General features: G+C 43.9%; 2 protein-coding genes across 2 annotated transcripts; one reads left to right on the top strand and one right to left on the bottom strand.

Annotated features, from left to right (window-relative positions):
- Positions 1 to 2,105: 2,105 nt before the first annotated feature.
- On the bottom strand, positions 2,106 to 7,531 carry Mrpl32 (mitochondrial ribosomal protein L32). The gene is made up of 3 exons (XM_045136050.1): positions 7,390 to 7,531; positions 5,408 to 5,586; positions 2,106 to 2,530 (listed from the first exon to the last, which is right to left on the bottom strand). The coding sequence occupies exons 1-3, from the start codon at positions 7,529 to 7,531 to the stop codon at positions 2,276 to 2,278; spliced, it is 576 nt and encodes a 191-aa protein (XP_044991985.1). The 3' UTR covers positions 2,106 to 2,275.
- Positions 7,532 to 7,650: 119 nt separating this feature from the next.
- On the top strand, positions 7,651 to 16,536 carry Psma2 (proteasome 20S subunit alpha 2). Its single transcript, XM_045136172.1, has 8 exons — positions 7,651 to 7,738; positions 9,636 to 9,712; positions 10,634 to 10,766; positions 11,954 to 12,076; positions 13,244 to 13,325; positions 15,056 to 15,129; positions 16,120 to 16,177; positions 16,264 to 16,536. The coding sequence occupies exons 1-8, from the start codon at positions 7,698 to 7,700 to the stop codon at positions 16,378 to 16,380; spliced, it is 705 nt and encodes a 234-aa protein (XP_044992107.1). The 5' UTR covers positions 7,651 to 7,697; the 3' UTR covers positions 16,381 to 16,536.
- Positions 16,537 to 16,731: the final 195 nt, after the last annotated feature.

Below are 16,731 nucleotides of genomic sequence, written 5' to 3'. Positions count from 1 at the left end.
TTGGGTGATTTCTAGCAGCAATGCGAACCGGACTACAACAGGACCTGACTGGTAAACCCTTGGGGCATGTGTTGACGTGAGTGGGGTACAAGTTGGCATGGTGCCTTGAAAGTGAACGTATGCCCCCCATAGCCTTGGGGAGTTTTTGTTTGTTTTATTGACGTGGAATCTCACTCTAGCTCAGGCTGACCTGGAATTCACTACGTACTCTCCTATCTCTGCCTCCCCAGTGTGGGACTAAAGGCATGTGCCACCAGGCCCAGCTAGCCACAGGGACTTTTGATTAAGGTTGAACTTCCAACTTCAGTTTTCAGTGGGTGAAGCCCTGCAGTAGAGGAGCTGTCATTGCCCAGGATCTTTTAGCCCAGCCCTGAGGGGTTCAGTACAGTTGGAGCTCTGGCTGTTCGAGTTTGGTGGTTTAGCTGTGATGATCCACGGAAGGGATGCAGCTTCTTCCCCACTGAGGGTGTTCACCTGGATTCTGTGGGCCTGAAAGAAACCCTTTCCACTCATAAGCTGCTTCTGCTTGGTCGGTCCAGTAATGAAAAAGTACTGCATCAGGATGGGGAGCAAGAGGCACTGGGCAGACAGGCAAAGATCGGATCTCGGTGAAATGCCCTCAGGGGAGGGGGGCAGGAGGCTCCAGGTGGTCAAAGGTCAGATTGGAGGACCTCAGGAAGTCCGAGCAGCCCAGGACAGGAAGTGCCACTCTGTGTGGACACAGGCCCAAGGATGAGGATTCTCAGTATCTTGGCTTAACATTTGCTTGCAGTGGTCACCTTTTGCTTCATGCTGATCCTACTGTAGATGACCAGTTCCAGAGAGGCTCTTGCTGTGGCCAGACCAGCCTCCTTCAGCCAGCTAGCTGAACGCTCAACCTAGCTACCTCATCTCAATTTTTTCTGAAGAAATCAGGAAACAAGACAGTTAACCCTTGGGCTCAAGGTGGACACAGAAACAGAAGTGTGAGAACAAAACATGAACTGGAGGACATTAAAGAGGCAAACGCAATAAATTTTTAGAAAGCTAAAATGTGAAGTGACCTAAATGGATACACAAGAGAGAAACGTCCTTAGCAGTTTTGTACACAACACAACTTATTCACCTCTACTAAACAGTCTCTCCAAGGACTGTAGTGACTGTTTAGCGATCAAGGTGCTTGCTTGCCTGCGAAGCCTAAGGACCCATATGCAATTCCCCAGGACCCATATAAGCCAGATGCATATGGTGGTGCATGCATCTTGAGTTCATCTGCAGTGGCTGGAGGTCCTGGGGCACCCATTCTGTCTCAAATAAATTTTAAAAACCTGTCCAAAACCAGAATACAAATTCCAGAAACATCTACATTTGCATATGATTTTGACTTAATGTAAAACATAAGAACAATTTTTCTCTCATTTATATAAATTAGCACAGTACGTTTCATAAGTCAAAGCCTCCAAAGGTAATTTTAATTTGATAAACCAACCAACCACAAAAAACACCCAACAAAACCTTTTCTTACTGACACACAATCACCTTTAAAAAAAAAAAATCAAAATAAAGCCAGGCATGGTGGCACATGCCTTCCTTTAATCCCAGCACTTGGGAGGCAGAGGTAGGAGGATTGCTGTGAGTTCAAGGCCACCCTGAGACTACATAGTGAATTCCAGGTCAGCCTGAGCTGGAATGAGACCCTACCTCGAAAAACCAAAACATAAGATAACTGAATGCTGACTTCACAGGAAGTGGCTGCCCCAGTCATGCCTCACAGTGGCTGTCACGACTCTCACGATATTGGGCCCGTCAGCATTCCATCATGGATGAAGGGGGCCAAAAAAGAAAAGAAAAAACAAACAAACAAAAACAGACATCACTGGAAAGAAGAGGTTCAGTGGAAGGGGAATGGCAAAGGCAAGAAGAATTCAAACTATTTCCATGAAGGAGTCCTATTAAAGTCTATTTCTATGAAGTAGTTATATTTTCTTGCCTTAAAAAAAAATCAGCAAATGAAACCAAAGCCCAAACATTTAATTCTTGCCATGAACTTAAATTTTCATTTTCTAGTTTTGTTCTGGAAATTTTAGGTTTAATTCAAGCCCAATAGTGTAATAAAAACAGACATATTAAACCACAAAACATTTTGTTTATTCATGATACATTCTTACAAGTACCTCAATTAAAACTACTTATAAAATATTTTTATATTTTAAACAGGCACACCATATAACCACAAAGACTTCCAATTCCTAGACAGATGTCTTGCTATGGAGTTATCTTTCCAGCCTCTTTGGTGTCAATTCTGGGTGAACCAGGACGGCCTTTTCCTGTCTCGTTCAACAATCCTCTTGCCCTGATCTTGTTCGGAGGGCGTCTCTCCGGTATACAGCACCACAGTCTCTAAGGGAGGAGCCTTAAAAGGTCCCCCTTCTTGCTTCCATATTTGTTTTCTGACTTCTTTGGTCTCCTGCTGCACTTTCTCATAGCAATAGCCACAAAGGACATGCTTCTGCTTCAGGTGACCACACTGGGGGCAAACATCTATATTGTTCTTTAAAACAACAAACAAACACATATTTTAGCCTTCTGAGAATGTTAACACTACATGGAGTCATATGTTTCATTTTAACAGAAAAACTGCAAAATAGTAACACTGAGTTGGGATTACTAAGAAAACTCTGACTGGAACCCGGACTTAAAACATTTTGCATCTAGTACATTTTTACCCCCCAACTCCAAATCCTAAAAATAACTAATAAGGAGGACACCGATACCACAATAATAACCCATTCCGACAGTATCTTAAACCAAACGTCAGGAAAGTAAACGTGTCTGTCTGGCGCAAACAAGGTAAGAACAGGATCGTCTGGTTCCCTCAGCTTTACCAGACTAGAGCGACTTACATTCCTGGAGACAGTACAGACCTCACTGTGGCCTAATGTCCCCTTTCATGTGAGCACTGAGTATCTTTAATGAAATACTCCTCTTGTGTTATAATTTGAGGGTGTTTTGATGATTTTATACATATGATTCAACCTTAACTATAGCAAACCCTCTTATAACCTTTCAACATAATCTGAAGGCAGAGCTGAAAGAAAATATAAAGAATAAAAACAGGGGCACCAAAGCTTCAGGTACTTGGAAGAGTGGTCTGTGAAGGAGAAGTCAAAAGACTTTGTTTTCTGAAAAGAATAAACTCTCGTCAGCCACTGGCTCCACTATATTCCCTACCCAGCAGTAATACTATTAATAGGGAACAAGTCACAAAGGAAATGACCAGAGGAAGTATGCAATGAATTGGTCTAATTCCCCAAGACTAAATGTTAAGGTTTTTTTTTTTGGTTTTCAAGGTAGTTCTAACCCAGGCTGATCTGGAATTCACTATGTAATCTCAGGGTGGCCTTGAACTCAAGGCGATCCACCTACCTCTGCCTCCCAAGTGCTGGGATTAAAGGCGTGTGCCACAATGCCCGGCCTAATATACTTTTTAATTTATCTGATGAAAGAGAAAGAATGAGAGAGACAGAGACAGAGGGCATATCAGGGCCTTTTGCCTCTGCAAATAAATTCCAGACTCCAGACACATGTACTACTTCATGCATGTGGCTTTATATGAGTACTGAGGCTTTGCAAGCAAGTGCTTTCAACTGCTGAGCCATCTCCTAGACCATAAATTTTATGAAGTTGTAACACTTATGAGTTCCAGATTTAAGTTTAGCCGAAACCATGACTTAGGATTAATTTGTCACTTAACCTCAAAGGGTTTAATGGTGAATGCAGGAAATCTGCTGAGTTTCCTCTACACAGGGCTGCTGCAACATGCTACAAAGTTAGCAGTGGTGCAAATTCTAAGGCGCATGCAACACACACACATGAGTGGTGAATGAGGAGTTCATTCACACTGGGAAGAGCAATATGGAATCATCTGACCACAGAACACACACACTGGAGGTGAATGAGGAGTTCATCCACACTGCAGGGAAGAGCAATCTGGAATCATCTGAGCACAGAAAACACACACACACACACACACACACACACACACACACACACACACAGAGTTCCAAGAGAAGAACACTGGTTCAAAGTCAGATTGGGGGCTGGAGAGATGGCTTAGCAGTGAAGGTGCTTGCCTGCTAAGCCAAAGGACTCAGGTTCAATTCCCCAGGAACCATAATAAGCCAGATGCACAAGGTGGTACAGGCGTCTGGAGGCCCTGGTAAACCCATTCTCTCTATATATATCTGTTTCTTTCTCTCCCTCTCCTAAATTTTTTTTTGATGTTATGTAATTTGATTTAATAAAGGGTCCACAGGCAGAAAGACAGAACACGGTATGTACTTTGATCAGAAGTGACGGGGCAGAGGGCAACAGTTGTCTTTAGATGGAAGATACAAAGTTTATGTACAGCTACACAACATCCAGCACATTAAAACATCACTACTCTTGCATGTTTCATGCAAACACCTATGTATCGATTATATGGTAGGGTGCTAATGCTCATAACGAGCCAGTTTGAAATCGCTGAAGCACAGAAGACCTGACTGTGATGCAGATTCTTCTCATTCAAGTTGAGTTGAGAATGCAGCTCAGTGCAAGGGAGTGATGGGACCAAATACGGAAAACCTAAGGGGCAGCTTCATGGTCTTACCTGTCTTCCTTTCTGCTCCTTCCTTTAGATGCTTTACACAATGGGATATGACTAATGCTTTTGGTTTTATAATTCTAGACACCTAGTGGGCCTAATTGGAAACCTCTTCTTCCCATTTCCAAAATTTTTAAAAAGTCAGATTGGCAGCAGTGAAACTCTGGCTATACCATTTAATAGATACGCAACCACTGGCAAATTCCTTTTGCCTTAGCTGCTTCTTTGGGGCCAAAGACCTACTGCCTCCACCTAAACACAGGGCCCAGCATGCCTATGGCCTGTGCCTCAACACACGGCCCACTACCGCCTCTGACCTAACTCATAGTCCAGCACCTACCGCCTCTGACCTAACTCACAGTCCAGCACCTACCGCCTCTGACTTAACTCACAGTCCAGCACCTACCGCCTCTGACTTAACTCACAGTCCAGCACCTACTGCCTGACTTAACTCACAGTCCAGCACCTACTGCCTCTGACTTAAATTCCTGGTGCTATTATGTTAATTTGTTTACTCATTTGTAATTCAAAACCCCAATTCTCCATTCAAAAACTCTGTAGGATCTTCACAACCACATCTTTTCCAAAGTCTCCAAACTTCTTCCTTGACTGTGTTTAGTATATAGGCTAAAGTTCAGTAAATTTACATAGTGAAAATATCTACATATATACTTTACTTAGACCAAAGGGGACTCAGAATTTCTGTAAGCTGTATGAATATACCACAAGGCTATTCAATAGTAGAAATGAGAAAAAGTACACCCACATAAACCATGACATTACCTTAACTTTAACAAGCTTCTGGGAGTTTCTTCTCCTACACCGGTTGACTTCAATGGTGCGTCTGTTTTTGGGAGCTGCCATCCAAAAGACATTATCCAAAAGGCTGGAACTGTCATCTCCAGTGGTGTCATTTGCTAGCTCTGTGAATATGGGTGTGCCCTGGATTGCTAATGCTGGTCCTATAAAATACAGATATACAGAATTTGTGAGCTGGGGAGATGGCGCAGCAGTTAAAGGAAGTTTGCTGCAAAGCTTGACAGCCAGGTTTGATTTCCCAATACCCACATAAAGCAAGATGCACAGTAGAGCATGTGTCTCGAGTTCATTTGCAGGAGCAAGAGGTCCTGGGGCATCCATACTCTCACGAATAAATAAATAAAATAAAAGAGAAAGAAATCAATTTTAGTCATAGGAAGTCTTGTTCACTGTTGGTGGGAGTGTAAACTGGTGTAGCCACTATGGAAAGCAGTGTGGAGGTTCCACAAAAGCTAAATTACAGAACTACCACATGACCCAGGTATACAGGTCCTGGGCATATTTCTAAATGGCTCTATATGCGCCAGTATTTATTGCTGTGCTTTCACAATAGCACAGAAATGAAATCGGACTACGTTGTCCATTTAATCGAGGAATGGATAGTAAAAATGTGGTATGTGGATAAAATGGAATTTTATTCAGACATAAAGAAAAATGAAATTTGATGGAAAATAGATGAAACTGCAAAGTATTATATTGGGGTTGGAGAGATGGCTCGGCAGTTAAGACACTTGCGTGTAAAGCAATCTCAGGTTTGATTCCCCAGTATCCACTTGAAGCCAGATGCACAAAGTGGCGCATGCATCTGGAGTTCATTTACAGGCCCTGGTAGAGCCACTCTCTCTCTGGTTCTCTGCTTGCAAATATATTTTAAAGTGTTGTGTGAGGTGAAGTGAGGTGACTCAGATGCAGAAAGACAAACACCACATGTTCTCTGTGGTAAGTGGATCTAGCTTAGACTCTTTATGTTTGTGTGGGAGAGAAGGAATAGTCGCTAGGGAGGAGCCATGGGAGGGGGAAAACCGAGGGTTCAAGGACAGGGTAGAGAAGGCAGCAGATTGTAAATGATTCGGAAGTTAAAGGGGGAATGCCAGGAATGGGAGCTGAGGCAGGGTGGAGGGATAGGGAGATGGGCCAGGCGGGGGAAGGAGTTATCCAAAATGTGTGTGCATTAAAAAAGAATAAAAAAAACTACAGTGAGTTCCAGGTCAGCCTAGGCTAGAGTGAGGCCCTGCTTCTAAAAACCAAACCCAAAACAGTCAATAGATAAGAAAAGTACTCACAGATTCAACAACAAAACATCTCTAGTTCCCAAGTTATTATTTCCAGCTATCACTGCCCTTAACTTAATCAACTATGATGCCAACAGATATGCACGCGCAGACAAGTGGAAAGTACACAGAACCACAGCCTTGCTGGTCAACACGACGGGCTCTGGACCGTGCGACCGTCTTAGTCTACTTCTGGATGACTGGTGGAGAAAGCTAATGGACTGTTTTGCAAATCACCTCAAGAAGCACAGAGAAAAAACAAAATAAAACTATGTAGCCGTTTGGGATATACTGGTACATAACTTCTTGGTGAAACTGTCTGTTCAGAATGCCTGAGTATTATCACCCCGGTGACAAGTTGTAACTGTCAAAAGTACTTAAAACTTTAACATCCAAGCTACTTCTAGCGAACGTGATTAAGTACCTAAAGGAAATACAAGAATCAGAATTATCTCCCGGAAAGGTAGCTCACGCTGGTTATGTGAGTACTCGGCAGGCTGAGGCTGGAGGACGACCGCGGGTTCGAGTCCGGCCTGAGTTACCTGGCGGGTTCGGCCCCGGCCCGGGAGACTGAGTGGGACCTCATCTCCAAAAAACAAACCGCGCTGTTTCCACCGTCCGGCCCGGGGATGGCCTCACCAAGCCCTGTCCCCACGAAACCTTTGCCCCCCGTACCGCATGGAGGACTGGAGAAGCCTGCCCAGCTCTGCTGCAGTTTCCGCCGCAGCAGCTCCCAACAGCCCCGGAGCAGGCCCGGGCCCGCAGGCCGCCGCGGCGCCGCCTGCAGTAGCAGCACAAGCCGCGGCGCCGGAGCCATCTTCCTCGCAAAGGCTTCTGGGTCCCGCCCCTGTTGCCGTAGGAGCATGCGCACAGACTGAATCGGGCAAATCCCGACGCGGAAACTACAACTCCCATCATGTCTCGGGAGCGGTTCGGACCGTGGTGCGCATGTGCGTGGCTACGAGTTTGCTCTCCAAGGGAAGATGGCGGAACGCGGCTACAGCTTTTCGCTGACTACGTTCAGGTATGGAAGGGGGCCGCGGCCTCGGCGTAGCCCGCCTTACGGTCGTTTCCATGGGCCTGCTGCGTTTGCTGTGGGTCTGCGCTGGGACTTCCGGAGGACCCTGGAGGGGATGCGGTTGGAAATGTGGCTTTGCAAAGTCACGTCCGGGCAGAAGGCCGGGGAGGCCCGGGGCTGGTGAGGCATGGCGGGCATAGATCTAGGGGGTCTCACCCGCGGTGCACGGGAAACCCTGGCCTTCTCACCTGGGGTGCACCGGGGACCCTGGCCGTCTCACCTGCGGCGCACCGGGGACCCTGGCCGTCTCACTTGGGGTGCACCGGGGACCTTGCCCGTCTCACTTGGGGTGCACCGGGGACCCTGGCCGTCTCACCTGGGGTGCACGGGGGATCCTGGCCGTCTCACCTGGGGTGCACGGGGGACCCTGGCCGTCTCACCTGGGGTGCACCGGGGACCCTGGCCGTCTCACCTGGGGTGCACCGGGGACCCTGGCCGTCTCACCTGGGGTGCACGGGGGACCCTGGCCGTCTCACCTGGGGTGCACCGGGGACCCTGGCCGTCTCACCTGGGGTGCACGGGGGACCCTGGCCGTCTCACCTGGGGTGCACCGGGGACCCTGGCCGTCTCACCTGGGGTGCACCGGGGACCCTGGCCGTCTCACCTGGGGTGCACCGGGGACCCTGGCCGGGCACTCTCTGCGCAGAGGAGGCCGGAAGACCGTCTGGGTGACCCGTCTGCGATGATCCGCTCAGCGCTTGCTGACGCGGGAGCTTCTGCAACTTGGTGGGGCGCTGAGACGCTGCTTCACCGTTAGGTCTGAATCTTAGATGCCCGGTGGCAGTCGTGTCTTCCGGAAGGCAGCCATGCTAACCATTAGCCTCTGTTGTGTCTTCTCAAACCTATGCTGCCTTCGCTTTCTTCCTTGACGCTAGAAGCATCGAGACTACACAGTGAAAGAGCTAGTTTTCTGTCAGATCTGTGAGGCACCCAAACTACTAGACGAAAACGCATGCTTAATTATTAGATCACATTGTATTTGGGTGGATGTGTGCTTTAAGATTTAGATTTAGATTAAGATTAAGATGTAGGCTTTTGTGTTATGGAACAGACAGATTCCAAACTCTCATGAAATGCTACTATTTGATATTACGCAGTGTTTTTGGTTATTGCTAATTTTGTACCAGAAACTTTTGTAGGCATCATTTATTAATCCCAACAATCTTTGAAGCTGCAGTATGTCACATTCATTTTACAGATGAATAGTGGTTTGACTTGCCTAAAGTCACCAAGTTTGTAAGTGGTAAAAAGAGACAGTAGTAAAACCTTCTCCGAGTGGCAGACACAAACAGCAGCAGCCTAAAAGGAGCCAGATAGATGGCTGAGTGGGTAAAGTTGTTTGCTGTAGCAGGAGGAACTGAGTTTGGACTCCCAGCTGGGTGTGATGGTATGCCCAGTAATCCAGTGCAGGGGAAGTGGGGACAGGAGGAGCCAGCCACAGGGCTTTCTTCCGGGCTTGTCTAGCTGAATCTTGTGCTGTGGCTCTGGGAGAGTCCCTCTCTCAAAAAAATAAAGTGCAAGGCAGTGGGAGGAAGATGTCTTCATTGACCACTGGTCTCCAGTGTTTGGCACCCCTGCACACAAACGTGAACACACACACACACACACACACACACACACACACACACACGAGACAGAGAATTAGTACCTTACTATGCTTGTATTTAAATATCCTTGTGAACTTAGTTTCTGAATAACATCATGATAAATTCCAAAGGATAACAGTTCTTTGGCCTTTGATTAATGACATTTGACCTATATGTGTGCTCTCTCTCTCAGAAGTATTCCTATAGTGCATATCTGAAAATATACGAACCGGTCAATACTTTTGTTTCCTTTTAAGCCCATCTGGTAAACTTGTCCAGATCGAATATGCTTTGGCTGCTGTGGCTGGAGGGGCCCCTTCGGTGGGAATTAAAGGTAATTAAATGCTTCAATCTCTTCAGATACTTGTTAACAGTTACTTTTATGGTGGTGGAGGGATTAGGAATTCATTTATAAGTTAATTGATATAAAAAAATTCTTAACAGTCTTTGTTAGAGATTTTGACATTTAAAGAGACTAGCATTCAGGACAGTGTACTAATTTAAAATTCAGAGGAAATGTAGCACCTTAATCTGTTAAGTACCCTTTGCTATGTAGAAATCTAGTATTTTGGTTTTCTGCTGATTCTTCCTCTTTCAACTGGCAATTTATCCTTGCTGTGAGTTAGAAAAGTTTAATTATAAAATAGAGAGGAAGCTGCTTCATGTTACATGATTTATATTATCAGAACAAACAGTTAAGTTGTTAGAAATCCATTATTTTAAAACCTGTAAATGCTCAGGAATCCTAGACTAGGATTAGAAGACATTGTGTATTACTCTTTGTGTGGGGTTGTATGTGTGTGGTGTGCATGCATGTGTGTGTGTACTTCTGTGTGTAGAGAGAAGATGTAGAGTTTTGGTGTCTTTAGGATCTCTGAACCTAGAACGCATCAATTCAACTAGACTAGCCAGCAAGCCCCTCGAGAACCTGTTTCCACATCCCCACTGCCGGGATTACGGGTTCCAACCACCGTAGCTGGCACTTACATGGGTGCTATAGATCTGAACTCATTTGCTTACATGGCAAGCACTTTACTCACTGAACCGTCTCCCAGCACCAGCTATGGGGGTTGTCTTGGTTCAGAGAAAAATCGACTTAGTTTTCCCTGCATTATTTTGATAGGAAAATGTAGAAAGAATGGTTTTTAAATTGTAGACAGTAACAAAGAAATTTGGGTTTAATGCATCCATAATAAGAAAGCTAATGAAAAACTGTCTTTAATTTATTAAACATTTAGGTCTTTTTGTTTTTAAGCTGCAAATGGTGTGGTATTAGCAACTGAGAAGAAACAGAAATCCATTCTGTATGATGAGCGAAGTGTACACAAAGTGGAGCCAATTACCAAGCATATAGGCTTGGTGTATAGCGGCATGGGCCCAGATTACAGGTACTGTGTATCATCTATACTTGTCCTCACTGCCTCACGAAATGACCAGCCAGTCTCCTGTTTGCCCAGCTACATGTCACAGCTACGTTTAGTTTGCCTGTAGGGATTACTGTGAGGAAGTTAACCTAGTGTTACCCAGTTGCTTGTGTTGAGTACTTTTTCGTTTGATCACTATCTGCTTTCTACTATCCAGGAACTTGGCAGAGAAAGGGCTTTTGTGGTCCCCGTTGTGCTTTGAAAATGATCAAAGATATTCACGTTAGAATAAAGACATGTTAGAATAAACTGATGGTAAGATAGTTTAGGAAGCAAAAAAAGGCAGGAATCATATAGTGCTAACCTCTGCCTCCCAAGTTCTAGGATTAAAGGCATGTGTCATTGTGCCCAGCTTACCTGATATAATCTTTATTTCTGTTTTTGTCCAAGGGACAAAGTTTTCAAAGTCCACTGAAAGTTGCAGAGGATAGGGCCAGTCAGGCCTCGCAGGCTGTAGGAGTTGCTACCCTTGTGTTTCACAGGAAAAAAGTGAGAATTCCTGTTATGTCTGGGTCTCAGCTAGTTGAAAGAGATTGACAGCTTTCTGCCATTTACAAATAGAAAAGTATTGCCTTATTGCTCATGATTTTATGAAACAAGGTAGAAGGAGAGTTTCACTTCAATGCTAGGTCACTGGGACGTGCACAGCCGCAGCATGGGGGTCCCGTCCCTGTGGTAGAGAAGGAGCACTGCAGAGGGCTGACTCTGACAGAGCGAGCTTGGGGAAGGACATGAGTGGTAGAGACGGGTGACAAGGCCCTGCCTAGTTCACATCAGTAGTGCTTAACTGGTGAAAACCAATCTTTGTCTTGCTTATATATTTGCCTGCTATGTAGTTATCCCTGTCTTAACAACTTCAGTAAAGTAAAAGGCCACAAAGGGAGGTACAGCTCTCATTTGTATGTTAAAGTTACTACTTTTGAGCTGACCATACCCTAGGCGCCACTTTTCTTCCTTTTGCTGTTTGTCTCATACTGTTACTTCCTCGACTTCCTTTAAGTCACTGCAGCCAGGCATCAGAGCCAGACCGGCTGTGAGCTGATGGCTGTTAATGGAGACATGCATGTTAAGCTTGTGCCGAGAATGTGCCTTTGGGAGAAGGTTTTCCATAGTAGAATGCCTTAACTTAGACATTTTTTCTTATTTCTTAGGGTGCTTGTGCACAGAGCCCGAAAACTTGCTCAGCAGTACTATCTTGTTTACCAAGAGCCCATTCCTACAGCTCAGCTGGTTCAGAGAGTTGCTTCTGTGATGCAGGAGTACACCCAGTCAGGGTAAGCGGCACTCAGCACTTGATGTGTCAGTAACTCAGAGTTAGAAGAAGGAGCAACGTTATCAAAGGAGACTTACTACTGATATATTTTCTTAAGAAATGGAAAAAAAATCACTGTGATGATGAATATTTCTGATTTTGACTTGCAGTGTTTTCTTAAGGGAAAAAAAAAACTGACTAGTGTTGGTGCGCACTTTTAAACCCAGCGCTGTGTGGCTGAGAGAGGGAGGTCATGAGTTCAAGGCCAGCTTGGATTACATAAAAACAATCCAAAACAAATCAAAAAGCTGAAATAAAAGTGAATATTTTCCTATTTATCTAGAACACTTTGTAGATTTTAAAAGTGTCCCTGATTCTTTCCAGGCAGACGGTCCACACTGTCTCTTCACTTAGCTTTTCAGACAGAGTGACGTGAGCACCTGAGGGAAGCAGGAGCATTTCAGTACCAGTGTTCTCATATTCACTGCGTGAAGTGCGGGTGGCAGATGAGCCTCCAGGAAGAGGCGCTCATGGGAATCTGTCCCGACACTAGGGTAGCCCTGCGCTGTGGGTAGTGGTCGGGCTGCTTTTAGGTGGGTGCGGTCCACTTTGTGTTGCTGTAACAAGGTGTCTGAGACAGTGCTTCACACACCCACAAGCAAAGGGTGTCTTTACTTCGCAGTTCCGGAGGTCCGAGTATGGTGCTGGGTAAGTGCTGGTCAGGCTCTTCTGGCAGGTAACATCGCATGGCCAGAGGCCGTATAGAAAGAGAAAGCGAGAGTGGAGGAAGAGGTGAAGCTTGCTCCTTTCTTTAGAACACCCCGTTCTTGTGGGAACTAGTGCACTCTTTCAAGACCTTGCCCATTGTAGAGACCAGCATAAATCCTTTCCCAGGAGGGTCCCGCAACCTGTTGCCTCCCACTGTGCCCTCCACACTCACCATCTTGCCAGTTCTCATGTGTTGAGTTAACTTTTCATGCATGAACTTTTGGGGTGTCACTTCATGTACTCTAGAAGTATTTGCCACTGTTCCTCACTGCCGTACAAAGAATTCACGTTAAATTGACTCCTCTAGAAATTAAAGTTAGTAAGTGTAATTCAGTTAATAATTTGTTTACTTGATAATTTGCTTTACCTAAGAGTAAATTCTAAAATTGATACCAAGTAATTTTTAATTTTTTATCTACAGTGGTGTTCGTCCATTTGGAGTTTCTTTACTTATTTGTGGATGGAATGAGGGACGGCCTTATTTATTTCAGTCGGATCCATCTGTAAGCATAATTAAATCTATTTGAAGTTTGTTAAAATTACTTTTTACCTATGTAGTACAGATAGAACCGATGAAAACCTTAAGATCTCGTGGCATTGTTTGTTTCTCGATTGGATTTTGAGAGGCACTGAGTGACGCAGCATTCATTTATTTTTACATTCAAAATTTCTGTAATTCAGTCTTACAAGGAAGCTACAGGTATGTTAATTTTGCCCTTTGTTTTTCATGTTCATTAATGTCACACACTTGAGTGACTTGTTCCTGTCGTTGGCTCTCATTGCTCAGTGAGACCCTCCGTGGCAAACACCACTGAGAGGTGTGGCTCCAGAGGCCACGTTGTCATCTTTGCTGTCACCTTAATCTTGGGACTGGTTTGAGTGCGACTCTCCCTCCAAAGCCCTAATCAACTATCTTGAATTCAGTGCCTTACAAATTAAGGGGGAAACCTATGCCTTTTCTGAAAAAGAAAGTTGACATCTGAGTTAGAAGGTGATTCTACAGTGACTACTACTTCATGTTGTCCTAGTGAGGAGAACCCGAAGAAAAAATTCAAGGTTAGGAACTGAATATTGTCTACAAATAATTAGACAATTTCAGGTACTCTCAATTCACATCTTATGATCTAACCTTATAAACTTAAAAGCCAGCATAATAATACTTGAGTTTTTAACCCATCTGTGAGCTTCTTAATTTTCCAGTATGTGGCAGAGACCTCAACTCTGCAGTTATGTCCATCTTTTGCTCTACTTCTGTTTGTTTAATCTACACTTAATACATTTGATATGCTTTCCTCTCTGTAGTTATGTCTTGAGCAGACGAGGCTCTGTTATATATCAGAAATCTTATTTTTGGGGGGGGTGAGGTAGGGTTTTAGTGTAGTCTAGGCTGACCTGCAATTCACTATGTAGTCTCAGGGCGGCCTTGAATTCATGGCTATCCTCCTCCCTCTGCCTCCCGAGTGCTGGGATTAAATGTGTGCGCCACCACGCCCGGCCATGTATCAGAACTCTTAAGCGTTCCACTCTCCCCTCTTCCCCTGAGGAAGTCTTAGGCATAAAACATAGTGTTACAAACTATTTACTAATGAGTCATAAAGGAATTTAGGAATTATTTATTTATTTATTTATTTGAGAGCGACAGACACAGAGAGAAAGACAGATAGAGGGGGAGAGAGAGAATGGGCGCGCCAGGGCTTCCAGCCTCTGCGTGCGCCCCCTTGTGCATCTGGCTAACGTGGGACCTGGGGAACCGAGCCTCGAACCGGGGTCCTTAGGCTTCACAGGCAAGCGCTTAACCGCTGGGCCATCTCTCCAGCCCTAGGAAGTTATTTTAAAACAATTCTATGGTGTATGGATGTTTTAAGCAAGCACCTTTAACTGCTGAACCCTATACATATATTTTTACCATTTATTAAAGACAAAAGCAAGTCTGCTTCTGAGGTAAACTGGATAGGATCGTTTAATTGTTTATGTATTTATTTACTTGAGTGTGTGAGCTTGCACTACTTTCTGTTGCTATAATTATTTTGTGTGTGTGTTTGGATATGTCAGGACCTCTTGCCACTACAGATGAACACCAGACACTTGTGCCTTTTTAAATGTCCAGCTTACCTGGATGGCTTGGGAAATGAACTCAGGCCTGCAGGTTTAGCACACACGATCCTTCAGCAGCTGAGCCGTTGTTGCGTCCTCACAAGTGTTTTACAAGTACACTATTTCTGTTTCTGATTAGGGAGCCTACTTTGCCTGGAAGGCCACAGCAATGGGGAAGAACTATGTAAATGGGAAGACTTTCCTTGAGAAAAGGCAAGTTCATTGTCACTGGTTTCCTGCACAAACTGAACTTACAATATCCCATACAAATTATTAATGTCATGAATCTGAGCAGCTTTTTGGTGTCCCTCTGTGCTTGAGTCTACTTATAGATAAAACTTTCTAATATCTGGTTTCCTTGTCCTCAGCTGATTAAATGGTAGGATTATTCATTTCTGAAGGACATTTTCACATTCTGTGGTTGTTAAATGTTCATTTGGATTTTTTTAAACACTCATCAGTTCAAAAATAAAATATTCTATTTAGTGTAGAAAAATATGTAGTGACTATATTATAAAAATAAAAACTTTAACAGCCATGCATAGTGGCTCATGCCTATAATATGCATGTGTGGGAGGGTGCTGAGGCAGGTGGATTGCTGCAAGGTTGAGGCTAATCTGGGCTATGAAGAGAGAACCTGTCTCAGAAAGACAAAACAAAAAGCAGAAAACAGTGGTTGATACTGAGCAGATTCCTTGTGTGTGCACTGTGTAAACTTGCTGTCTGTAGAGCACAGCACACTGCCTTCATTTCTTCCCAGCTGTGTCCCATGCTCAGTGTCGTTGGAGGACCCTCCTCAGTACATTTCCTTGTAATATGAATATCAAGATTATTAAAGATCTTAGACTTTCAAGTAAACTGAATGCTAGGCTTACAAAACACTTTCCCGTAACTCTTCTTTGTTAATGAATCTTACAACACACTATCACATAAGAACAAACTTTTGACAGTGGTTTGAATTTTGCTTTGTTACTATCACATCACAAATTTATTTTCATACTGACATTTCACATTTCTGGGAATTGAGCACTAAGTAGTTGGCAGTTCTTATTTGAGGATATCTGTCTCAATGAGATGACTGTAGTTTGATATGTTTAAGTGGTAGATTAAGAGATTTTGTGCTTTTACTATCATAGTATTTAAAATAGGCATAAAAATGTAAACAGTGCTATAACATCTTATATTTACTAAATATTTCTTCAGATATAATGAAGATTTAGAACTAGAAGATGCCATCCACACAGCCATCTTAACCCTGAAGGTTAGTGCAATATCTACCAACTTGATGAAATATATTGTATAATGAACTGCTTGAACAACTGACCATTTCCCCTCCTTCCTCAATAGGAAAGCTTTGAAGGGCAAATGACAGAAGATAACATAGAAGTTGGGATCTGCAATGAAGCTGGCTTTAGGAGGCTTACTCCAACTGAAGTTAAGGATTACTTGGCAGCCATAGCATAATAAGGAAGTGACTAAATACTCCAAATTTCAGATCATCTATCTACTTACACATGCTTAAATTATGTTTTGTTTTTGCATACTTATTTCTACATGGTTTAAGGGACTGATGTTTTTAAAAATGACACAGATCTTAATAAACTGTTAAATCTAACTTTAGATCTTACTGTTTAAAAATCATTATTTCTTGCTTTTTATCACAGTTGATTTCTGGAAACAACATTGTAAAATAGAATGGTAAAGTTATACATTTCAGTTGTCAGATCTTGCTCTCTCTTTTCCTACCAGATTTTGTCATCTCCGTATAGTGAAATGCTGATTTTGATCAATATCACCGTTCTTTGAGCTGGGAGA

Source organism: Jaculus jaculus, chromosome 16 (genome assembly GCF_020740685.1).
Source record: "Jaculus jaculus isolate mJacJac1 chromosome 16, mJacJac1.mat.Y.cur, whole genome shotgun sequence".
NCBI lineage: Eukaryota > Metazoa > Chordata > Mammalia > Rodentia > Dipodidae > Jaculus > Jaculus jaculus.
The sequence above is the reverse complement of the archived record's forward strand: the minus strand, read 5'-3'. Positions and strand labels throughout refer to the sequence as shown.

What these genes read in the sequence shown, in the direction of transcription:
- Psma2 (XM_045136172.1), top strand. Translation starts at nt 7,698, where the DNA reads ATGGCGGAACGCGGCTACAGCTTTTCGCTGACTACGTTCAG. An exon ending in CAGGAGTACACCCAGTCAGG is followed by an intron (nt 12,077 to 13,243) that starts GTAAGCGGCACT and finishes TTTTATCTACAG; the next exon opens with TGGTGTTCGTCCATTTGGAG. An exon ending in AAGACTTTCCTTGAGAAAAG is followed by an intron (nt 15,130 to 16,119) that starts GCAAGTTCATTG and finishes ATATTTCTTCAG; the next exon opens with ATATAATGAAGATTTAGAAC.
- Mrpl32 (XM_045136050.1), bottom strand. Translation starts at nt 7,531, where the DNA reads ATGGCTCCGGCGCCGCGGCTTGTGCTGCTACTGCAGGCGGCGCCGCGG. An exon ending in CTTCTCCAGTCCTCCATGCG is followed by an intron (nt 5,587 to 7,389) that starts GTACGGGGGGCA and finishes TGTATTTTATAG; the next exon opens with GACCAGCATTAGCAATCCAG. An exon ending in AGAAGCTTGTTAAAGTTAAG is followed by an intron (nt 2,531 to 5,407) that starts GTAATGTCATGG and finishes GTTGTTTTAAAG; the next exon opens with AACAATATAGATGTTTGCCC.